This window comes from Mesoplodon densirostris, chromosome 4 (genome assembly GCF_025265405.1).
Source record: "Mesoplodon densirostris isolate mMesDen1 chromosome 4, mMesDen1 primary haplotype, whole genome shotgun sequence".
NCBI lineage: Eukaryota > Metazoa > Chordata > Mammalia > Artiodactyla > Ziphiidae > Mesoplodon > Mesoplodon densirostris.
The window spans coordinates 2843190-2869267 of NC_082664.1; the positions used below are offsets into that span (position 1 = coordinate 2843190).

A 26078-nucleotide genomic window follows, 5' to 3' on the forward strand; every position below is an offset into this window, starting at 1 on the left:
TTTTAAGTGCAAAGGTGACTGGTCTGTGTGAGACTTGGACAGGTGACAAAGTGCTAAAGACTGTTGTGTCAAAGTGACTGTACTTAGTGAAGTTCTGAATAGTTTTAAAACACTGAACAGCTTAGCTAGACATTATATTAGTTATAAACTACTAGAAGCTAAAATCATACAAATTAATAATACAAATTAACAACTGGTCAAGTTTTGATATTACTTTATCAGAATATTTAATTTTTAATTGTCAATCAATGTATTTGTAAAGATCATTAATTCGTATACTGAGAATGTTCACAGCATTCCCATAATTCAGATGGTTAAGTTCATGCTGACTATGAAAGTATCATTTACGGTGTCTATTTGTCTTGAATCAGAAATACTAAAATGTTCACAGGCTCTACTGAAATGGCAGCAGTGATGAGGAAAGGTCCAGCCAACATGTAAAGGGTGTTAAGTGGGGCAGGGCTCCTTACTTGGAAATGGTCTTCGGCCGCCGTGCCACCCACGTTAAGGACATTCAGAGAACTGGCACGCTTCATGCTGCACCCAGGACGGCGGACATGCAAGGACAAACCGTCAGCACATCAGTCAACCAGGAGCAGGGAGCACAGCAAAGCCACCCCTCCAAAGCCTCTGTCACCATGGGGGCTTGGGACCATCCCTAACGGAGAGGAGGCCTTTATCTCGCCCAGACTGGGAAACCCACCCAACTCTTTACACATACATCCCAGATCTACTCTATTGCACCCGGCAGAAAAAAACTTAGTTCCTCTGCGTCTTTCTCAGCAAAAAGTTTATCTTCGAGCCCCATAAAGCCAGTGTCGCTGCAGTTTCACTTGTTAAAACCTGGCTCCTATAGGAGCCGAGGGGCTCTGCCAATGCCACCTGCTGACTTCGGCGTAGGAGCCCGAGGAGCCTCCTGAGATGCGTTTCAGGAAGGGGACCTCAACGACTCCCGTAAACCTCGCCCCTAAGTGACTGCGTCAGAGAGAGACCCTCAAGGGACTTCCCTGGTGGCACAGTGGGTAAGACTCCACATTCCCAATGCAGGGGGCCCGGGTTCCATCCCTGGTTGGCAAACTAGATCCCACACGCATGCCGCAACTAAGGAGCCTGCAAGCCACAACTAAGACCCAGCACAACCAAATAAATAAATAAATAAATATTAAAAAAGAGAGACCCTCAAAGCTCACTATTAAGATCAAATGCATAAATATATGCTGTATTTTGTAGATTTTTCTATATTAAAACTAGGAAAAAATAATCTTTTATTAGTAAAATAAACTCTAAGGCTAGTATTTCTCTGCTCAGAAACCAAAATTTAAAACATATTTCATGGCTTTTCATTTACAAAAAACATATTGATTTATATATAGATATTCACTTTTTTCTCCCGTTTAACACCTTTATAATACTTAATAAAATATCTTACAAATTACCTCTAATCTACACTTAACTTACAGAGAGTCGTATAATCACTGTAATTGCTTACTGCCACCACGGATGACCTCAAAAAGCCACCTTCTCTTTTAAAGCTAAAAGAACCAATACGAAAGGTTATTTTTAAATGTTTATAGTAGGATCAGTAATTCTGAATTTGAACTACTATGAAATCAACAGTGACCACTATTACTTACAAGCTGAGGGCATGGCTGCAAGGGTGAAGCACAGGTGTGAAGGCTGAGCACAACCAGACACAGACACACACACGCGCGTGCACACCAGCTGCAGGGACCAAAGGCCCAGGTGATGGACTCATGGCCGCCAGCACCACAGGCACAGTGCCAGGCACACAGCAGGCACTTACTGAGTTGTCACCAAACAAACTACACCAAAAGCAAAGCCTTAATTGACTCATTCCCAAGTATTATAAAACTCACTCCCCAGGGCTTCCCTGGTGGCGCAGTGGTTGAGAGTCCGCCTGCCGATGCAGGGGACACGTGTTTGAGCCCCGGTCCGGGAGGATCCCACGTGCCGCGGAGTGGCTGGGCCCATGAGCCATGGCTGCTGAGCCTGCGCGTCCGGAGCCTGTGCTCCGCAACGGGAAAGGCCACAACAGTGAGAGGCCCGCGTAACGCAAAAAAAAAAAAAACTCACTCCCCGAACTTCCCACCTAGGACAAGACAAAAACATCCCAATGAACCCCACACAAATGTTGCTAGAGCTCTGGACAGGTTTTCCTCTAATCAGAACCACTAAAGAACAAAGGATAAAATCAAACCAAATAACCAGTGAATTATATTCTGCCATATTTAATTATTCTATTACTTAATTGGCCAGCTACCTTTTCCTAAGAAAGGTACACAAACTTTCTCCTCAAACTTCCTTTTCTTTCCAAGGTCAAGTGAAAGAACAGCTCGCCCCATCAGTGACTCTTCGGAATCGCACCCACAGTCTCACTGAAGCCCGCGGTGCCCAGACCATCAGGCAGTCCAGTGCTTCCCTGGAGCTGTGCCCACTGCAGGCTGCAGACCCTGCTCCCGGGGCACCCACTTTAGTGATTCTCACAACGTGGCCCACCCAGCAGCACTGGTGCTACCGGGGAACTTGCTAGAAAGGCAAATTCGCCCCTCCCCCCCCAACCTCACCCCCACCCCTGCCCCACTGCATCAGAAACGCAGGGGTGGGCCTTGCGGTCTGTTTTAGGAACCCTCCAGGAGACGACGAGGCATGCTCCAGTTTGAGAGCCACTGGTCTAGTTAATAAAGATTGCTGCTCTTACCTGGAAAGATTACTTTGTTTCATGCATTTGATGGGATAAACTTTCTAAATTATTTAGTTTTTCAAAAAGTTTAGTAAGATATCAACCCAGATAACACCACATGGGAAAACTGTTACAATATGCAAGTGTGTGGGTCTACATTTCATCAGGTCAGGCTGGCAAAGCGCTCTCAGCGCCGTGAACATCCGTACTGGGGAGCGTCCACACACGCGGCGTCACGGGAAAGACAAAGACGTGAAGAAGGAGAAACTGTGAGCTCTGCCGCGTCCAGGACTCGGTGCCAGAGTTGGACGCTGCCCTAACGAGCCCCGAGACATCCAGAACCCCAGGCCACAGTGCGTCTGCCCTGGCGGAACCGGCCGACGGCCCGTAGGGCACAGAGCGCGTGACGCGCCCTCACTTCACGAATCAGCCCCGCCCGAGGATCAGGATCGGGACTCAGCAGGGCCCAGCAATCCGCTCAGCCCCTCACCACGCTGTGAGAGGGGCAGACAGCACCCTATCATTTTAGCTCTGGAAACCAAACAAGGGCACTTTAGGACCCACTTCCCTAAGGCAGTGCGCACATGCCTCCTCCCAGGCAGGACCGACGCCCCGCGTGCCCGCAGAAGCCCCCAGTGGCTTCCAACACCGCAGCTTCCGGCGGTTTCACAGCGGACGTCGGCGGAGCGCGGGGAACTCCCTCTGCAGACTGCAGGCATTTCTGAGACGAGGGCAATGGCAGCAAATAAACATCCAACTGCTCCTCTTGCCGCCAAGGCCATCGGGAAGCAAGTCCCTCCACCAGCAGAGATGCGGGGGGCGGAGCTAAGGGCAAGCCCAGCCCCTCTCCCCACAGGTGCGGGTGAGGCGCGGGGAGCAGAGAGCCGGGCTGGGCGACCCCAGGGGTCTCGGGAGTCAGGCCCCAACTGATGACAAGAGGGATGAGACGGGACGTGCCTTACAGGCAGCGAAGCGCACAGCTGTAAACGCACCCACCTTTATATTCCCCTACATTACCCAAAGGAACTCGGTCTCAGTCCTGAGACATTAGAATTCTTACAGAACTTAAAGTGAAATACTTTAAAACAGAGTCATACTAAGAATCAACCTTCACAAAAGAGGTACCGTTTTAGGGAGGTTGAGTTTCACAAACAGCTGACAGTACAATACAGAGCTTCTGTGAGAAACGCATCCAAAAACAGGAAGCCGTTTACACCAGAAATAACCCAGAAACCAGGGCAATTTGTTAACACGAACAGAGAAGGACACAGAACCCTTCCTCTGACGAACCTTATAAAAAGCAGGAATATCCTAGAATCAGTTTCCTTTGATAACTTAAAAGTTATTGTTTAAAAGACTCATGACTGAAGAGACCCTTTTCTAAACACATGAAAAACCTAAGGTTTTTTTAAATCTCCTAAAGAAACTCATTATAACAAGTCTTGAAATTGTGATCCTTCTATTTAAACCATTTTTCTTCCTATAGTAATACCTGTATGATGAGATTTAATATAGTCACATAGCTGGCATTTGATTTTAAAAGATTAAAACTAACTTTAAAGGATTTAAGCTAATGCTGGTTTTAAAAATGAATAATACAAACTTAGAAAAAACAAGTTAATCTGCTCAATATTTTAATATTAAATTCCTACTTTCCACTGTTAAGGCTTTCTTTGCACATGTAACAAAATCAAATTCCACAAATTTCTTTCAAAGGCTTCAGCTCTTTTAGCCTCTCAACAGGAAATTTCACAATTTTTTCTCAACCTATCCTGGGAAAAGGTCGGATTGCAGCTACTAACCCTCTGCACTGCTACCGCGTGGGAAGCAGGCGGGAATGCAGCTCTGAGGTCTGCGGGCGAGAAGGGCGGGCGGGCAGGCGGGGCGGCGATAGTTACCCAGGGTCCTTTGGCTCACTGTCTCGTGAACCTCCTCCCTTCAGCTTCCTAACCAGCTTCTCACTGCTGCGTCTAATTGAAGCCCGGAGTTTGCTAAAGGAACCACTGCGTTTTAAAGATCCAGTGCCATCCTGAAAAAAATGTGAACAAATGTGAAGCGCCAGATGGTTCTCCCTCCCAACCCGCAAGAGACAAAGCTAAATGAAAACAAGAATTCACATCGCAGTTGACCTGCCGGTCTGTGACTTGCTGGTAATGTGATTCCTACAGAAATTATCAATTCGCCATGTATGTAAATACACTTTAAATAGAAATCTATCCATTTTAAATTTCATGAAAGATAATCCAATGAATATGAAAACCTTTGAACATGAAAAAGCTCATTCAAACAGAAGTAGTAAAATCCCCAAAGGAAAATTAATTATATTACTGTCTTGAAACAAAAGATACACAGAAAGACTCAAGGAAATTAAGGCAGCTTCTAGGAAGGTCACCAAAATCAAACTCCATGTTTAATAAATATGGAAGCATCTGGTCCATGAAACAGAAAAGGACCTAAAACATTTAGGTTTGACATAGGCAACTTCCTTTTAACAATTTCATCTACAGGCAATAGATATACTGTTTCTTCATTAAGTTTTATAGGACAGTTTTATTAAATGTAGATTATAAATGTAGTGGGAAAATTAAACAATACGTTCGTTCTATACACATAACTAAAAATCCTTAGATGCCTTGTAGGAAGCAAGTAAAAGAGTGCCCAGCTTTCGTATAACTGATTCAGACATTAATAAGTGAAACACTTGGCAGTATCTGCATATGAAAATCAAATACACAGAGTGAAAAAAATGTGTATAGAACTTTTATTCTCAGCATGAATCATTTAGTAAGATTAACAGCAGCCCCACCAGTTCTAGAAGCTACGGCAATGCTGCATTCCATGGAAAGAGTGAGAAGGTCTACCAAGCAGACAGACACCAAGACACAGGTCAGTTGGAGTGAGTTTATTAGAAGTTAGAAAGACACCAATACACAAATCACTGAACACTTAAAGATTAGTAGAGAAAAGCAGAATTGCCAAAATGTCACACAAAGACTACATAGCGGATTCTACTTGAGCACGATCCCAAGGGGAGCGCCCGGAGCCCAGGGTGGTCCCGCCAGGTCTCCAGACGCGACAGGAGCAGCACATGCCCTATTCCAGCAGCCTGGGTAGTGCCACACTCACCATCATGCCACGGCAGTAACACCTGGGGGCTACTAACTACCTACCTCTTACCAAAGTGAACAGCTAATTGCTCTTAGATTTTAAACTCATGTACTACACAGTAAATGGTTTTATTAACACAGTTTATATTACTAAGTACACGTCTGGCAAAGCTACATGTATACAGAGATAAGGAACCCCTCAGAAGGACAGCAGCACCACCCGGAATGGCCAGTCACAGAGAGGTGCAGCTCTCACAGGAATCCTAGGGGATTGCTAAACACAGCAGTCAGCACTGGAGAGAGAAGAAAAGCTGGAGGGGATGCCGCCCATCATGCAGGAGACAGTGAGAGTGTCACAGAGGGCAGCTAGGCCTGTTAGACAGAAAGGGAGAGAGAAAGCCCAGGTGAAACTCATGAGAAAAGAGCCAGTTTCCACGCAGCACAGCTTGGCTTACAGTATTTCTAGGTCACAAAATCTAAGCAGCATTTTGACCGCTTTAGTATTTGGAATTACCTTCTGTCTGCTCCTGTCAGCCCCGTATGAAACAGGTACTGGACCTTATGTTACATTTTACATAATCTAGACTAAAATCACTCCTAATCCTCAATAAAATAAAATTCAACATTTTTAGAGCACGGACTGGCACCGTGCTAGAAATCTCCTTGATACTTACAATAAAAAGGTTTTCAAGTTACTATACATTAGGAGATTCTGAAACAAAAAACATCGACAGTGACCAAAGGAAAGACTGCTATGCACAGGAGGAGTGCATTCATTAAAGCTTTAACTTTATCAGAAATCCTCTTGCATAGAACTAAACTATAAAGTTCTCTCTGAAATCAGAAAGGACTTTCTCTGAAAAACACTAACATCTTAGACATTTCAGAAATGTTAAGAAACACTGAGTTTTAAAGTTTATAGCACATTTTAAACATGCAGTTGATAATCCAAAATAAAATTAACTAGAAAAAGGATTTCCGAAGCAGCAACGCATCCTGGGTCCTGGCAGATTGGAAGCCCCAGACCGCGGGGACCTGAGCCCCGCCCGCGCTGACTCACCATGCGACGCTGAGCAAGTCATTTAACCAGCCCGAGCTTCATCTTTCTCATCTTTAAAATGGAAAAATAAAACTTGTTACCAACTCCCCACCGATGCTGGGAGGACAAGAAAACACAAGTTCTTGCTGCTCTTTAGAAACAGAATGTTAAAATGTTAATGCTATAAATAGTACAACTCCTCGTGTTCAGTTCAAAATTCAGTGCTACTCGTTAGTACTATTTGTAATATTCCTGTACTAGACACTCCGCAGAATATGGAAGAGTAATTTCAGTCAGATTCCAAGAGCGTTTCATACACTTATCCACACACACTCACTCTTCCCCGCCCCGCGCCCCCCGCAAGGCAGGCTGGGCTGGGCTTAGGGAGCAGCACCTGGAGGGAAAGTGGGCGGTGGAGCAGGTGGGTCTGCCTGCCCTCCTCGCTCTCACCAGCTGGGAACCTGGCCCCTGAGAACCACCAGGAAGGACAGCATAAACCCACCCAAACAAGGTGGATTTCTACTCAAAACAGACTAGAGGGTTGGGAGGTTTCACTGTATTCCAACACTTTCAGAATAGTCTAGATCGTTATACTGCCATGAAAGAATATTTGCATCAAAAAACTGGGTTTCTGAACAAAAATTAATAGTATAATGTATTGGTGAAGAATTATATGACAGTAATTATTATCTATGGATTTCAGGTGATTTGGTGTTTTTAAATTCTTTGGTTTATTCTAGTTGTCTTCCCAGTTTAATTTTTATTTTTAAAAAATTACATTATTTCTAATTAACAGTTACCTCATTCCCAGGAATCCTGGGGAAGAGTTTAGTGTATTAAAAGCTTTTAGAAATATTAACATGGGGAGCAGTACAAAAAGGATGGGGACATGGGGGTGGGGCTACTTCAGAAGGACCCCAGTAGAGAACTGGCACTCTGAAAACAGAAAGGCCAGCACGGGTGAAGCTCAGATTCCACGCAGAATGTAAGACGTCTGATGTTTCCTGGTGGCCTAGTGGGACCACTGCAAAGGCAATTCGTTAATTACAGTGCAGCCCCAAGGCTCCTGCGTGGCCCAGTGGGGACCTGGGTCCCGGTGACTGACACACATGTGTCTCACAGTTAACGTGAAGTCAATTTTACCCAGAAAGGGTCACTATGCACAGAGCATCTGCATCTTTAGAAGCAGGACCGTAAGAGACTTATCTTGACAGTGACTTTTAGATCTGAACAGTTTACACAAAAATAACATTTGATGAAGTTACATTTTCAAGTACTTCAATTATGATCTCTATGGTACATAGAAAAAGAACAGAATTGTACTTCCCTAAACAAATTATCTACCATGTCAAGAATCTCATCCAGAAACTTCACATGAATTAGAATATGCCCGGGAGCCTTACGTTTCTTATATCTTAATAGCATACAATTCAGTTCTCTGCTGATCCAGATTTGCAGTATCTGCAGGGAGTAACTATTATAACCTAGTTTGTCTTTGACCACACTGCCCTTTGTGGTCCATGTTATTTCTGAATGTTGAGAAGGCCTGCGCCTAGTGTCTTGTGAAAATGTTTGTGAAAACCCAAGTGAGGGCTCTGTGCATCTTCCCAACAGAGCAGCTCAGCACTTTCCCTACAGCAGCGGTTTCCAAACTTTTTAAGGAGCGCTGAAATCCTTCTTTAAAAAATTAAAATCTAATGTAGAACCCCAATATAAAATAAAACCTCAACAGCATTTTCTCATTATAAACGTGTAACAAGTTCTTATGATTAAAGTAAACAAGTAAGAACAATGAGGCTGCCTTAGAGAACCCGTGATCTGAACGTGAAGTTACAGACAGGTCCAGCCTCAGCGCCCACCTCAACTCCCAATTTATTTTTATCTTTTATCTTGACTGCATAACAGAGAAAATCTTGATGCACACAGGAAAGTGGCTGCAAATAGCAACTATGCTTAACCTGCTTGCCCTGTAATCCCAGGGGAATCTGCACTCACGCAGAGACAGCATTGAACACTTCATCCTCACACCTGAACCGAGAGAATGTGGGGACAGCAGTGTGTGAGCCTCTAAACCAAGGTGGGCTTAAAATGGGCTCCTCTGGTTGCACGCAATTATACCTCAATAAAGCTGTATCTAAAGAGCACCTAAGGGTAGATGAATGGATAAAGAAGATGTGGCACATACATACAATGGAATATTACTCAGCCAGAAAAAGAGACGAAATTGAGGTATTTGTAGTGAGGTGGATGGACCCAGAGTCTGTCATACAGAGTGAAGTAAGTCAGAAAGAGAAAAAACAAATACCGTATGCTAACACATATGTATGGAATCTAAGAAAAAGAAAAAAAAGTCATGAAGGACCTAGGGGTAAGACAGGAATAAAGACACAGACCTACTAGAGAATGGACTTGAGGATATGGGGAGGGGGAAGGGTAAGCTGTGACAAAGTGAGAGAGTGGCTTGGACATATATACACCACCAAACGTAAGGTAGATAGCGAGTGGGAAGCAGTTGCGTAGCACAGGGAGATCAGCTCGGTGCTTGGTGACCACCTAGAGGGGTGGGATAGGGAGGGTGGGAGGGAGATGCAAGAGGGAGGAGATATGGGATACGTGTATATGTATAGCTGATTCACTTTGTTATACAGCAGAAACTAACACAACATTGTAAAGCAATTATACTCCAAAAAAGATGTTAAAAAAAAAAAAACCAAACACCACCTAAGGGTGCACACTGCCTTTCCTGTCTCCTTTTAAAACATAAATGTATGCTTTGAAAATAAAACTCAAGTCAAGTGCTGGGAGAGCAGCACTAACCTCTCAGAACCTCAGAGCTTCTGAAGGAAACCAGCCTGAGAGCCAAGGCCCCCGTTGCGGGGCGGGCGGTGCTGGTCTGAGCCGTGGCCTCAGGCGCCAGCTCTCACCTGTCCCTCCCTGGTTAACCCAAGCAGGGCTCTATTGACTCACTGTTTCACATAAGACCCATCTGAAGGGATGGCTCCTTCTGCTGCTCAAAGTGAGTTTAGGAACCGCTGCACTGGATGACCTGCAGTCTAGATTCTTTCAGTCAACTGGATCCAGCCCAGGCGAAGCACCCTGGGGTGGATTCTGTCAAAGATGCAGAGTCGCTAGTGTCTAAAAGTCAAGTAAAAAGGTATCCAGCACCCAGCGTGTGTGTGTCCTGAGTGACAGCATGTCCACAGTGAGAGAGGAAATGTGAGGTGAAGGGCAGAGAGCAGGAACTGGGGGGCGGGGTCCCACCTCTGCCCACTGCACCGTGACGCCTGCCCACCCACCCCTCCACGGAGGAATGAGAGCAGCTCTCCCTCACCCCCGAGTCTCAGTCTTGAAGACAGTAATAGAACTCTGAGATGTCAATAACTTTATTTTCACGTGGTTTCATAGAAAGATTGACCTAGAAATACTGTCTCAAGAGAAAGCTCCTCCAGAACTTCATTCTGAAGGATCAAACCCTGCCCCCTGGCTCCTGGAGACCAGTGGAAGGAGGGCCTCCTACACAGAGCACGCAGACAGCAGCCACCTCGGGGAGAGTACAGTACACAGTGCGGGCTGGACACGGACACGAGTAGGGCAGAGCCGCCCTCATTTCGCTTTGGGCGACTGCCCGACAGGGTGAGTGGTCAAAGCAGATGCTGATTGGTTGTCTTGGCACAGGAAAACCAAAGCAAGGGAGCTGCCAGGTAAAGACGGCCGAAAGAGACGCTCTCCCTTAAAGCTTGGCCAACAACATTCTGTATAAAATGTCAGCTAGAGTGCTGACCCTTACCAAATTGCTACAGCTGTAGAAAATCCCAAAGAATAAATAGATTCAAAAAGATAGACTATAAGAAAGCCCCAAACTACCATTTGGCAAAACATCTGCACAATTACAACTAATCAAATTGCATTACGTGACTTCAAAAAAATCAACACTGCACCTGAATGCATTAAAGCTAATCCTGCATTAAACCCTCCCCCATAAAAGCAGAATTCCAAAGACACCAGCTCAATGTACAAAAAAATTACCCACGTGTTACAAAAATTCACTAGAAAGAAAATGTCCAGAAGGCAATACTGGAGAAACAGCAGTGGTAAGAACTTCCACAGAGGCAGAGGCACAGCCTGGCCATGGAGGTGACATGTTTCTAATAGAGGCACATGCTCGGGACCCAAAAGCCTCCGGCAGGTAACCATGGAGAGCGGTGAGCCGCTGGGCCCTCCGTGGACTGAGCTGGGACATGAAGAGCAGCCACCCTAACATTCTCACTCCTGACCTGTTCTCTTCTACAGACGAGTTCTGTCTGAATCACCCTTTTCCTTGGAAGTATTTAAATTAATTCTAACAAAATCTACAGCAGCCTCGTCAGTGAAATTAGGAGCACTGAAGTTAGCAATGAAAATGGGTAAGTTAAAAAAGCAAGTTAGTTATCTGCCACACTAATCCTAATATTAAAATAAAACCAAATTATGAATTATGCTTTAAAAACCAGGACACTCAATCAGCATTTAAGTGCTCAAAGTTAAGCCAAACAGCTTTCATGGATTCCTAAAAAGAAGAAAATTACTACTTCAAACAAATAACAGACTTCAGTGTTAGCAGAAGAACTTACAAAAAGCTTAATTTGTACTTAATTTGAGAAAAGTAGGCTGTCTAGCAGTTAAGCCAGGAGATGCCAGAAAGCACTCCCGGTGGGAGACAGCCCAGGCTGCCGCCCGGGGCCTCGCAGCACAGGCTGAGCACGCGCTGTGTACTGTACTTACCCCGTTCCACTCTACGCTCATACTCACTTCCTCCCCTCCGTCAGGGCCGCTCTCGTACTTGACCACATCCACGCTGAGGCTCTCGCGGCTTCTCCGCTTCTCCGTGTTCTCAGGGTCATTCAGCACTTCAGCTACCCTCTGTTTGTGAGCATTGTCAAGACCCTGCGAGCCAGGCAGGGGGAAAAGGGTTTGATCCATCAGCACTTAAGTTTTATTGGGGATTTCTAAGATAACTAAATGTATATTAGGGGAAAAAAAGTTCTTAAACACTGGAGGGAAAAATCAGAACAGTGATTCTCAGGAATGTACACTTAAGACTTGTGCATTTCACCATATGTAAATTTTACCTCAAATGTTAAAAAATTATAAACAACTACTGAGCTCCAGGTTATGATGTGCACGCTGAAGTATTTAAAAGGAAGTGTACTGAGGTATACAACTTTGAAAGGCATCGAAAAAAAAAAAGAACTGAAGGATGGATAGATGGGAGAGATGCTTGTGACTGAATCTAGGAGGCGGTACACGGGTATAAAATCCTCCCAACTTTGCTCTATGTTTGGAAGTTTCATGGTGAGACGCTGGGAAAGTGCCCAGTTTTTGACACTTTAACATTAAGTGCCTGGTGTTCCATGCCTCCAAAATAAGTACATGGTTGAAAACTCACGGATTACTTTGTTCCCGGTATAACATTTTTAAAAATTAGCCACTAATTTAACAACAGGCATTTTAACAGCAAACTTCCCTACTGCGCAGAGCGACGGGCAGCAGCAAGCGCCCGCCTGCCTTCTCGACGATCACCCCACGCACATCTGAGTGAACACATAACCGGATCAACACCCAGCAGCAAACGTTCTCCATGTGCGTTGCAGCACCATCTGATGAGCAGGTGCAGCATGTTTTATTCCACATGGAATCCCAACCCCAACAGCTGCCCCTGCAAATACTGCCCCTTCGCTGACCCTGAGGGTTTCCTCCCCAGGGGGGCACAACACCCAAACAGACCATGTGCTGCGGCGACCTCCACAGTGGAGCGGGCCGTGGCCCTCCCAGGCGCAGGAGGGGCTGCTCTCAACAAAGCACTAGCAACACCCCTTTCTCTAAACATCTGCAGCTCCTGACTCTAGACACCACCGGCTGGATGAACACTATCTGGCACTGGTTTACAGCAAAGCCCAGTGATGAAGGAGCACCACGGACCACCCCCAGTCGGGCCAGAATCCCACGCCGCCTGCACCCAGGGCACCCTCCCCTGAACAGTAGCCCCTCAGAGTCAGAAGACCTGGGAAGGACGACAGGACTCAAGAAAGGGGCTCCTGCAGGGCACAGGCTAGGAGAGCACCACTGACAACACGACACTGGGCCTTCTCGAACCCCTCTGCACAGAGTCTCCTGAAGGAAGAAGTTCTCAGGTACCTATGGGCAACTTTAATCCCAGCCAAAAGGTGGCTATAAACCAACAACTGCAGAATAGGCTACATATACACCATTCAGGGGAAAAAGCCACACCTGTCCCTCCAGCCCTAAAAACAGAAAACAAAACCTGCCATCTTTATAGGCATTATACACATACACAGGAGTACATTACCTCCTTGCTCTAGAACTGGTAATTGAAGGGCAAGAACCCCGCCTTTCCCCTGTATGTTCCTCACAGCTGAGCTTCAGCACAGCTAACCTGCCCCAGCTGATGAAGGAAGGCGCTTCAGTGGTCCTTACTGCCAAGCAGTATTCCATCACATGGATATACCACCTCGTGTACCCACTCATCCACCGACGAACACATGTCTGTCTGTCCGTTCGTGCACAAGCGCAATCAATCCTCATCACTTACGGAGGCCATATCTGCTAATCCACCTACTGGCCAAAATGTATCTGTAATCCTAAAATCAACACTTGCAGTGCTTTCAGGGTCATTCACAGACACACAAAGTGGAGAAAACTTGGAGTCACCCGACGCGCACGTCCCCAGCTAAGATCGAACAAGGTGACACTCTGCTTTCTTGTTTCACCTTATACTGTAAACAAGCATCCTCCCTCCCCCAGTCTAAATCATCTGGTGCCATGTTTTCCGCATTTCGGTCAGTGGTTTCACTGTTTAAAACGGCCCCTGAGAGCGGTGCTCAAGTGTCCTCTGGTGTTCCTAAGCGCAGGAAGGCTGGGGTGTGCCTTATGGAGAAAGGTAAGTTCTCTTCAGGCACAAGTTACAGTGCTGCTGGCCATAATTCGATGCTAATGAATCAACAACATATACTACATAAGGTGCCTTTAAACAGAAACACACCTAAAACAAGGTTACGTATTGATCGGTTGAAGTAAATGTGACCAGAGGCTCCCAGGAACGTAACTCTGTATCTCCCTAGAAACAATGGTTCAGTACTTGCTAATTCAGTGTTCAGAGCAACTTTATAGAACATAAGTACCATGAATAACGAGAATCGGCTGTATTTGTTTTGAGTACCTGCGTTCCATTCTCTCCAGTGTATACCTAGGAGTGGACTTGCAGGGTCAGATAGGAGCTCTATGCTTCTCTTTTGGATGAACACCCAAACTGTTCTCTACAGAAGCTGCACCGTTCTGCATCCCCATCAGCAGTGCACAAGGGCTCCCGTCTCTACACCTCCTCCTCGACACTTGCTATTTCTGTTTTGTTGCTGAATCCCAGCCAACCCAGTGGGTGTGAGGTGGCGCCTCGCTGTGGTTTTCATTTGCGTTCCCCTGATGACTCATGATGTTGAGCGTCCTTCCATGTGCTTGTTGGCAGTTGTGTAGCATCTTCAGAGAAATGTCTATTCAGGTCCTGTGTTCGTTTTTTAATTAGGTGGTCCTTTTGTCTTTATACATTCTGGACACTAGACCTCCTCAGAGATGTGATTTGCAAATATGTCCACCCATTCTGTGAGTCTTTTCATTTTCTTGATAGTGTCCTTGAATGCACAAATATTTCTAATTTTGGTGAATCTAACTGACTGACTTTTGCTTTTGTTGCTCGTGCTTTTGGTGTCATATTTACCATATATTTACATTATATTGTCGCTTGAACAATATAATTTTATTTGTACAAACTAAAACAGTAAACATTTTCCATTTCTAAATCAAGGTTTCAATAAGTCTTGTAAAAGAGAATCATTAAACTCAAAGTTAAAAACGGAAGGCTCAATTAAAAACAGAAGGTTTTTGACTGACCTGTTTACGTGACCTCATGGCTGCTTCTTCCAATGTTTCTGCAGCTTCAAATTTGCCTTGACGTCTGTAAAGTGCCCCAAGGTTTTTTAAAGTAGTTGTAACAGTTGGACTGTAAGAAAGCATATGATATACAAAACTATAAAATATAAGTTTTAGAGCAACCACTATCAACAGCACATAATCTAAAGGACAAAGAGACTTATGTTTGGCTAAAATTATTTAAATTTCTATGGTACTTTTTTTTAACTGTAAAACTCTAAAAGGCTCTTCTGTGTCAAGCATCCCCTGCCTACCGCACTGAGCCCTGTGGCTGATGGGACATGCCCCTGTGTTCCTTCCAGACCACCGGGCAGTCTCAACAGAAATGTCTATTCTGGGTCTGTCCAGTGACCATCAGGCTTCCCCCCTCGGGGGCAGAGCTGACTGTGCCAGGTAGTAAAGAGGACACACGTTTCAATGCTGCTATCTACCTTCCCCCCTCCCTCTACAAGTAGAGGGGAAGCCAAGTGAATCCAAAACTCATCACCAGTGAGATCTGAGCCACAGAATGATGGCTGTGTGTGCGAAAGGATGAACCAACAGTGTGGACACAGACAGTGTTTCTGCACTCCTCAAAGAGCACTCTTACTAAGAAACGAGTAATAAATCTAGTTCATTTTAGTACAGATATACTTCAAGAGATTTTTTTCTTACTGATGACAGGCGCTTTAGAAAAAAGGAAGCTATACTCCATGTCTTTGAGACAATTTACAGAGTATTGGGAGAAACAAAGCACATGCAATTCAGAAGTTATGCTAAGTGCTATGGGGAACCCAAAGAAGGAGTACTTGTTCCAAACTAGGGGTTCAGAGAGTTTTTCTGAAATAGAAGACTGGTAAACTAAGTCTTAAAGGGTGAGCAAAAGTTAAAATAGGAAAAAGACTGCAGGAAAGGTGTTGCAGTCAGAAGAGGAAACGGGCATCTGCACAGGCTCACGGGCTGCTGGTGAAGGAGCTCACACAACCCTCTGCAGACACAGAGGCCCTGAGGGCTGCGGGAGAGACTGGGGTGTGCACCTGGACACACCTGCAAAGTGCTGGCTTTTGCACGTCTGCTGGCCTGTTTCCCGTGAGTTTGCTCTATGGCCACCTTAAATGTTGTGTCTCTATATTTAGTCATCTCTTCTCCTGTGATCTGGTAGTTAGCCTTAGACACAGCATTAATGAACAGAACCAATATTTTACCCATGTGACCCATATTACAGTGGGTTTTGTGTACATGAATTACCTCATTTACGAAGTTACGGAGTTTTCATTGGAATTTGGGGAAAATCAGGGACTGTGCAACCACACCACTTTAAGGAACTTACATACTCGGTTATTTACAAGCTACCTTTGAAGCATTAGCACCTTCCACAGCTGTGTCTCTGTTTTTCAGTTAAGCAGACGTACCTGTCAACTTTGCAGGCTTTGTACCAGCCACCATACTCTCCAAAAGAAGTCCCATCCTTTTGCTTTCCCTAAATTATAGCAAATAATTTCAAGTGAATAATTATCTTAAGCAATATATTCAATTCAGAATCTCTCGAAATAGTATGTCCTTACTTTGCATTCTTCTCTTTCCTCAGCATGCATCCAAATGGGTTTATTTTCATCTAGGGAAGAAAAAATAACATACTGTAAACTGAAGCATAACAGAGCCCACAAAGTAGAAGTTGTCAAGTTTCAGCAACTGCAAGGTTTCTGTTTTGTTTTCCATATGATCCTTCTCAGATATTACTTTTCACATCATGGACAGACAAGGTTTCACAATGGAGAATAAAGACTATGAAGACAGAACCAGACCACAAGAAACCAGTAGGAAATGGCCATTCACATGCAGCTCTGAAAACAGAAGACATGGAATCACAGGTACCTACCTAGACAGGGTAGGCAAAGATCAAAAACACAGACAAATGCTAGGGTTCCTATAAGGAAACTTTTAATGCTAGAACCCTCATGTAACACTTGGGACTATTCAGAATTTGAACAACTAACATTAAACAAAAGTCTAAGAAATAATATTAAGATATTGGGAGCAAAAATGGAAAAACTACAAATCAATATTCCTTTAAAATTTTCTTCACTTTTGAGAACACTGACACATAACACACTCATCCAAAGCTTCCAACTAATGCACCCACATCATGGAGGATAAGCAGTCTTAAAAGTGAAGGTTATGGGCTTCCCTGGTGGCGCAGTAGTTAAGAATCTGCCTGCCAATGCAAGGGACATGGGTTTGAGCCCTGGCCTGGGAAGATCCCACATGCTGCAGAGCAACTAAGCCCATGTGCCACAACTACTGAGGCTGCACTCTAGAGCCCGTGAGCCACAACTGCTGAGCCCGTGGTCACAACTACTGAGCCCGTGTGCCACAACTACTGAAGCCCACGCACCTAGAGCCTGTGCTCTGCAACAAGAGAAGCCACGACAATGAGAAGCCTGCACACTGCAACGAAGAGTAGCCCCCGCTCACGGCAACCAGAGAAAGCCCAAGCACAGCAAAGAAGACCCAATGCAGCCAAAAATAAAAACAAATAAATAAATAAATTTTTTTAAAAAGCGAAGGTTATGAAAATACTTTTATGACATGAAAAATGCTTAAGCTACAAGTATAAAGGAAAATAAGCAGTATACATGATTATATATAAAGTGTGGTTTCAATTATGCAAATCAATAGGCAAAAAAGGAAGGAAAGACACTAAAAAAATTAAAAGATGATGAAATTATAGGTGATTTTCATGATCCCGTCTCTTCACTTATTTTTGAGGTTTCTGGAGAATAAGATCTGTGCTCCCACCCAGTCCAACCACTCATCAGCTACCCATCCTGGGTGAGTCGCTTAGCCTGCAGTGTCCTCGCTCCTAAAATGGAGTAATGTGTGACCCACTTCACAGGACTGTTGAGAATATTAAATAAGAGTACACATTTAAACTGTTTTTAACTAGAAGACTAGTATGTGGTTAACTATTCTTAGGATTATTTGGCATGTCATAGGAGAAGAATGAAACTAGTTTTAAATACTGGTTTTAAAAGAGTGAACATTTGCATAGCAAAGGAAACCATAACATAATGAAAAGACAACTTACGGAATGGGAGAAAATATTTGCAAATGATGCAACTGACAAGGGCTTAATTTCCAAAATATACAAACAGCTCCCACTCAACAACAACAAAAAACAAACAACCCTATCAAAAAATGGGCAGAAGACCTAAATAGACATTTCTCCAAAGAAGACATACAGATGGCTAACAGTCACAAGAAAAGATGCTCAACATAACTAATTATTACAGAAATGCAAATCAAAACTACAATGAGGTTATCACCTCACCAGTCAGAATGGCCATCATTAAAAAGTCTACAAATAACAAATGCTGGAGAAGGTACAGAAAAAGGGACCCTCTTACACTGTTGGTGGGAATGTAAATTGGTGCAGTCACTATAGAAAACAGTATGGAAGTTCCTCAGAAAACTAAAAATAGAATTACCGTATGATCCAGCAATCCCACTCCTGGGCATATATCCAGACAAAACTGTAATTCAAAAAGATACATGCACCCCTATGTTCATAGCAGCACTATTCACAATAACCAAGACATGGAAACAACCTAAATGTCCATCGACAGATGAATGGATAAAGGAGATGTGGTACACATATACAATGGAATACTACTCAGCCACAAAAAAGAACGAAATAATGCCATTTGCAGCAACATGGATGCAACTAGAGCTTATCATACTAAGTGAAGTAAGTCAGAAAAAGACATATACCATATGATACCACTCATATGTGGAATCTAAAATATGACTCAAAGGAACCTATCTATGAAACAGAAACAGACTCACAGACATAGAGAACAGACTGGTGGTTGCCAAAGGGAAGGGGGGTGGGGGAGGAGTGGAATGGGAGTTTGGGGTTAGCAGATGCAAGCTATTATATACAGAATGAATAAACAACAAGGTCCTCCTGTACAGCACAGGGAACTATATTAGGTATCCTATGATAAACCATAATGCAAAAGAATATAAAAAAGAATGTACATATATAACTGAATCACTTTGTTGTACAGCAGTAATTAACAACATTGTAAATCAACTATACGTCAATTTAAAAAAAAAACAACGGTGAGACTAGCCAGGGAAGTTTTAAAAAGGAAGCGTAGGGCCTCCCTGGTGGCGCGGTGGTTGAGAGTCCGCCTGCTGATGCAGGGGACACGGGTTCGTGCCCCGGTCCGGGAAGATCCCACATGCCGCGGAGCGGCTGGGCCCGTGAGCCATGGCCGCTGGGCCTGCGCGTCCGGAGCCTGTGCTCCGCAACGGGAGAGGCCACAACAGTGAGAGGCCCACATAACGCAAAAAGGAAAAAAAAAAAAAGGAAGCGTACTTACAGACTTTGTCACATCACATATCTAAATTCACCCCCACCCCGCCTCACTGCAAACCACAGCAGCCAAGAAGATGTGCAACTGGTACAAGAATCAATACCTGCATAAATGGAGAGGAAGGGTCCAGCAGAAGAACAACCACCACCACTACCACTACCACTACCACCAGCAACAAAACCCTTGACTTGATAAAGAATTTAGAATATGACCTTACGAATGAGTGGGGGGAATGGAAGGATTATTCAGTTAGTGGTGCTGGTACAATTGTTTAACTTGAAAAATAATTGTATATCACAATTATTAAAAAAAAAAGAGTGAGCAGTATTTAAAGCTTAATAACACTGTTATTTACTGCAGTTTTAGCTTTATGTACTAATCTAACCCTATTGTTAGAACAGACAAGAATCCACCACAGTTAAGAGAACTAGATTTCCTGACAACAAACCAGGTCATGGGTTTCAATGTTGCACTGTAGCCAAGAAGGCCCTGTGACCTGAAAGCCACGCCCCGACAGCAAACCAGGACACATGTGCATCTTGCCTAAAGAAAAAATGTTTTTCTGTCCTACGTTTTAACATTTGTGTGGAGGACAAATCCAAGTACAGAAAAACTGCTTTTAGCTAGAACCCAATTAACTGGACTTCATGTTACTATTTTTAGTAGAAAGAAGCTAGCAAATCGCAAGGAAACAAGTCTTCCCCAAGAGTAAAATTTTTTTAAAGCAGCACTAAGAAGATGGCCTGGAATCAACAGAAAACCAGCAAGGCCTCTACAGTTAGAGGAGGACATGAAAGTTCCCTGTGAACTGTACAAGTCCAGGGAGGTGGGCTGTTATCCAATCCCGGCACAACTGCAAACAGAATCCATTTTCAAAATGATGGGCCTGAGGCATTACGATCTTCTGATAGTAAGAGATTTACTGCTCCACTTGTTAACAGAGAAAAACTAATATACTTTTCAAAGATTTTTCAAAAGTAGTTTCTAGAAACTCTCTATAGAAGGAAATACTTATTAATCAAAACCTTCTTCCCCACGAATTCTAAGGTTTCCCACACACTAGTAACAACTGTTCACATTCTGAAATCCTTACGTAATAGGTAGTAAAGGGGGGAAGATGCCTCAGGTAACACACAAATACTGTTTTACTGAGCAATTAAAATTTTATAAAATATTAATATTAAGCACCTACAATACTTTAAGGAATACAAAGGAGACAGGCCTTAGCTCCGTAAGGCCGTCAAACAATCCAGCAGGCCTGGGATGGGTCGAGAATCTGCATTTCTGACAGGTCCCAGGTGGTGCTGAAACTGCTGGTTCCTGCCGGCACTTTGAGAACCACTGTATTACAGAGCAATTCTAGAAAGCATTAATGACTCCAGGAAGGCTTTCTGGAGCCAGTGCATCTAGGTTGTGCCTAAAGCACGTGTGGACTCTGGTGAGGGTAGTGTGGCCCATCACCCTGACCACAGGCTGCATGACTCCATTATCGGTAATGCCAGGGCAGGTACGCAGGGTTCACCACGGTCCCTGGATGATGAATGATGAGCTGATGGGCACTCACTCAGACTGGGTCACGTCCGCTCCAATAAGCGCTCCAAGGAAAATCATTTCTAAAATTCAAATTAAATTCTGTCTTGAAAATACTGTGATGACTTGGGTATTACCAAGTTCAAGCTGGAAATCACTATTTTTTTTTTATCCTTTTGCTTCATGGAAATCACTATGTTTAACGTATCCTGCAACTGCATCTGCTTAGAAACAAAAGTACATTTCTTACCATCTACAGAACCAAACTCCCTTTCATGTGCGCGAGTGAGAATCTCTTTGTACAGTGTTTCTGCTTGCTTGAATTTTCCTTGCTTCAGATAGCAGGATGCCTTAAAATAAAACAAAGTACTTACTATTCTTCATACGTAAGTGAAGCATACGTTCTTATTTATAGGTTAAACTATGAGACAGAGTTCAGATTTCAGGAGGAAAGTCATCTGGCTCTATCTACAGAGTTGCACCTCTGTCAACGTCTGTCAGCGTACCAGGTTGTTTTTCGTTTTGGCCACGTTGGGGTCATCGGGCCCCAGCTTCGTCTGGTAGATCTCGAGGGCTCTCTGGTAGTAATACTCCACTTCCTCGTACTTGCCCTGGTTCTGGCACAGTAAGGCCAGGTTATTTAACTGCTTGGCAACATCAGGGTGATCCTTTCCCAAAACCTGGGAATAAAAAATAGTGTATTAGAAACACTTATTATTTGTTTCACACGGTACCATCCGATCCATTCTCTACCCTATCATGAGAAGGCGCTTTCTAAACATAAATACGACTGTGCCTTGCTTCCAGGCTTATGATGTTTAAATGGCTCCCCATGTAATAATAAAAATAACTTAGGGGCCTCCCTGGTGGCGCAGTGGTTAAGAGTCCGCCTGCCGATGCAGGGGATACGGGTTCGTGCCCCGGTCTGGGAGGATCCCATATGCCGCGGAGCGGCTGGGCCCGTGAGCCATGGCCGCTGGGCCTGCGCATCCGGAGCCTGTGCTCCGCAACGGGAGAGGCCACAACAGTGAGAGGCCCACATACCGCAAAAAAAGAAAAAAAGAAAAAAAGAAAAAAATAACGTAACCAGAATTTGTTGAACTCCTTATTCTTGGGGGGAGGGGACGACTATGCTGATTTCCTTCACGTGCTTTAGTGTCTTTAATTCTTATAATAATCCTACATGGTAGGTAATACTATGCACAGTTTGAAGATGAGGAAACTGGGTTTTATAAAGGCTGTTTAATATGACCACCCAGTCTTTGAAGTGCCTGAACTTACACCTGGCCCTTCTGAGTCTAACTACATTACACTTATTCCTGCACAGAACAGCCTTCAAAGGAAACTTCCAATTCTTCAATTCACATCCTACGTATCCCTTCACATTCAGACCCAGATTCTCTGAGCATCCCAAACCACTTCCCTCGCATTTCAAACTTCACCTCAGGGCTCTTCGAACTTGAACTTACTGTCCCAGACGCCCAACACTCTTCTCCCAGCACTGCCCTGCTCCCCACCCCCCACTAAACAACTCATCTTTCAGGTCTCTTTACAGGTCCCCTCAGAGAGGACCTCCTTATATCCAATTTAAGGGAGCCCTCAGCCCATCCCCACCCAGTTTACTCACAAGCAGATCACCTGGTTTTTTTTCTTTCTTTGTAAGTATCACTACCCAAAACTATCTTATTTATCTATTTAGTCCTTTATCGCCTGACTCTCACCCGTTAAGATGTAAGCCTCAGTGTGCAAATGCCTTGTCTCAATGTCTGGATGTAATGTCCTCTCAGCACCTAGGACGGTGCTGGCACACAGATGGACAACTAAACACTACACTGCTTCCTCAGGACCTGAGCCAGCCATCCAGTCTCTCACCTTGTGCCTTTACCTACACAGTCCCCAATGAGGCAGGCTGCCTCTCCATCCCCTCTGCATTCCTTACCTCTCCCTGCCTGGGAAGCTCTGACCTCAGTTCTTGAGACTCAGCTCCAACACTGGCCGTTTGTGGGAGGCCATGCCCAGTGCAGTCCCAGCCCTGTACCTGGAGAAGCCCCTGCTCTATGTGCTCCCTGAGCCCTAGGTTAGAAGCCAAGGCACATGCATTCCCAAGGTCTGCCTACTGCACTGTGTTCCCAGGGAAAGGACTGTGTCTAATTTGAAATCACCAACTCTAACCAAGCAGGGAGCCTCCAAGTCCTCAATAAATGTTGGCTACATGACTGAATGAAAGAGCAAATATATATGAATGAATCTGATCATCATCTATAGTTCATAATCCTCAACTTGATACGTTTGTGGTTCTCCCTGATTTTAACCCCAGCCCACTCAAAATCTCAGTGAATAAATAAAAAATAAAATAAAAACGATTTTATTTTGTAAATATTATGCAGATGGCAACATGGACAAAACTTTACCTGCATAATGTGATAATTAGCCCCTTTTCATCTTCCCTTTCCCAAGTCCTTGCCATATGACTCAAAATTAAATGAGATTGCTCAGTATCAATGGTAAATAATGACACAAAAAGTCAAATTAAAGTATCATGGCATTGGACTCCCCTGGTGGCACAGTGGTTGGGAATCCGTCTGCCAATGCAGGGGACACGGGTTCGATCCCTGCTCCGGGAAGATCTCACACGTCACAGAGCAACTAAGTCCGTGTGCCACAACTACTGAGGCTGCGCTCTACAGCCCGTGAGCCACAGCTACTGAGCCCACATGCTGCAACTACTGAAGCCTGCGCGCCAACAGCCTGTGCTCCACGACAAGAGAAGCCACCGCAACGAGAAGCCTGCACACCCTGCTCGCCGCAACTAGAGAAAGCCCACACGCAGCAACAAGACCTAACGCAGCCAAAAACAAACAAATAAACAAACCTATATGTCATAAAATAACCTTAAAAAAAAATCATGGCGTGGACCTGCCAAGTCTCTAACATTTGGATACACGGTCATACAGAGCACTGCTGACATTAACAAGTTACATTTAAAAACACCTAATTACTATCAACTGTATTAGCTGATATGACCTATCCATGACATTGACTTAATCTATAGCTCTGAGTTGTTCTTTAGTTCTCAAAAACAATTATTCATTTTCTTCAGTTTCATAAGCGTATTTGTTGACCTCATTTTTAAAATTTTAATGTTTTTCTTCTTGACAGGCATGGGCCCAACTGTCAATGAAATGCCCCCGTGCCTTCCACCTACAGGCCTGAGAAATTCCTTCTTCAGTTGAATCATTTCCAGGCCTCAGGCTGGGAGGGCATGCAGACTCAAGGCTCCACTCCTCCTGAACTCCCATGTGTATGGGCCCATCTGGCTGCGTTTGGGGCTGCCCACCTGACTGAAGAGCTTATTTTCAGTAAATGGTCAGTAATGATATATCACAGTGGTCCTATCTCAAAGCTTAAAAGTGAGTTATTAAAAAAAAAAAGTGAGTTATTTAAAAGCATAAAACACAGCATCTCAAGGAGAACCGTCTCAGTCGCACCTTTTCTCTGATCTCCAGAGCTCGTTTACACAGCGGCTCAGCTTCTTTGTACTTTCCTCTTTTGCCGTAAAGCACTGCGAGGTTATTCAGAGTTGCTGCCACCTACCAACACAGGGAACCGCGAAGAACAGTAAACGACAGCAGTGGAGGGGACGGGAGACATCACACACTCATCACGCCCAGTATGTGCAGGGAAGAGCTCTCAGCCGGATGAAGGAACATGACCCCACTTAGAGGCGAAAGAGCAATCTCACCGTCTACAGACAGATGCATAAAGTAACACTGCAGAATATTAACAAATCAACATCAACAGGATCTTGATTTTTTTTTTAATTTCACTGAAAGCCACAAAGCCAACCAAAATAGATCTATATGCAAATCTGACCAGATTTTAATAAATACAAAATCTTTATGAAAAAATTTACAGAAGTACATGCAATTTGATTTAGGATCAAAAAACACCGTACGTGATCCATTTGAGGTGGGGCGATAAACAACTTAAGTGCACACTGACACCTGCTAAATGGGAGTCTCCAGCACTGAAGCTCACCACTTGTACTAAGTGAGGGAAGTCCTACCTGTGCCGTCCAGTGAAAAGGCAGCTCTTAAATCTTCCCTGTTGAGTTTAATATTAAAATGAGATGGGTATAAAAATACATTAGGGAAAATAATATATAAAAAGAATGAAAGAACCAGTATACAAACCGCAGGATGATCTTTGCCCAAAGTTTTTTCACGGATGGCCAAGGCATCATTCAGTAGATTAGCTGCATCTTTGTATTTATTCTGGTCTCTAAATTGAAAAACATACAGTTAAGTGTTATAGACACAGCTTACTACATCTCTTTAAAATGTAATTTTGGAACTAAAGAAATAAAAGTTAAGCTTCAGTTATTAAAAAATAGACGTTAGCTATTAAAACTATTAAAAACACTCCTAACGTAGGAGAAAAAGACTCCATCAATAAAGGTACTGGCAAGGTGAGCTGGGAGTCGGGCCTGATTAGCTTTGAACCTGGCCCTCCCGTCTAGATCACTGGGACAATACTACCCCCATAACCCCGCACACAGTGAGCAAGGCCGTCCAGAATGGTGAGGCAGACGGAACGGATTCCGGTGTCTGCACCCAGCTCTGCCAGCTACCGGCTGCGTGGCTCTGGCACGTCACGTGGGCTCCACAGTCAGAGTCGGCCCACCTAAAAAGGAAGGACGTGACTCACAGAGCTGCTCTAAGAAGCTAATGATTTGCCACGTGCCACGGAAAAGCCTGTGAAACAGAAGCCCAGGATGCACCCCACAGTGTCTGCTGGAGCAGGGCGGGCAAAGGGTCCTGCTGACAGTGGGGAGACAGAAGCACCTCCAGCCCCAGCCCCCTTGGGGGCTCATCACCTGATGATGGGGCTGCAACCAGTTATTTACTTTGTGAGACTGAGTACACATACTTCCCAACTGAGAAAGAACGGCTGCCCAGCAAGGCTTTGCCTTGCAGAAGCCAGACTGTCCTGCAGAACACTGGAAGGGTTAATAAGGCTTCCAGATCCTCCGAAGCACACTAATTCTGGCCAAGTATATAAGTTTTGGACTTCCCTGGTGGTGCAGTGGTTAAGAATCTGCCTGCCAATGCTGGGCACACAGGTTCAAGCCCTGGTCCGGGAAGATCCCACATGCCAAGGAGCAACTAAGCCCCTGGGCCACAACTACTGAGCCCGCGTGCCTAGAGCCCGTGCTCCGCAACAAGAGAAGCCACTGCAATGAGAAGCCCGCACACCACAACGAAGAGTAGCCCCTGCTCACCTCAACTAGAGAAAGCCCGCGTGCAGCAAGGAAGACCCAACACAGCCAAAAAATAAATGAATAAATAAATATATATTTT

At 44.5% G+C, this 26078-nt stretch overlaps 1 protein-coding gene across 16 annotated transcripts in view; it reads right to left on the reverse strand.

Moving 5' to 3' along the window:
* KLC1 (kinesin light chain 1) overlaps positions 1–26078 on the reverse strand; it is a 59297-nt gene that overhangs the window by 6968 nt on the left and 26251 nt on the right. For 3 of the 16 annotated variants that reach the window (XM_060095561.1, XM_060095558.1, XM_060095562.1), the window contains exons 6-15: positions 24912–24999; positions 24207–24308; positions 21225–21398; positions 20969–21068; positions 16372–16421; positions 16219–16286; positions 14789–14897; positions 11609–11770; positions 4600–4730; positions 471–537 (exon numbers count right to left, since the gene is read on the reverse strand). In XM_060095561.1, the coding sequence (XP_059951544.1) occupies positions 471–537; positions 4600–4730; positions 11609–11770; positions 14789–14897; positions 16219–16286; positions 16372–16421; positions 20969–21068; positions 21225–21398; positions 24207–24308; positions 24912–24999 (1051 nt within the window). Of the gene's footprint in view, positions 1–470; positions 538–4599; positions 4731–5020; positions 6920–11608; positions 11771–14788; positions 14898–16218; positions 16287–16371; positions 16422–20968; positions 21069–21224; positions 21399–24206; positions 24309–24911; positions 25000–26078 lie in introns of those variants that run through there. The other 13 variants (XM_060095563.1, XM_060095560.1, XM_060095559.1 and 10 more) reach the window with 12 other exon arrangements.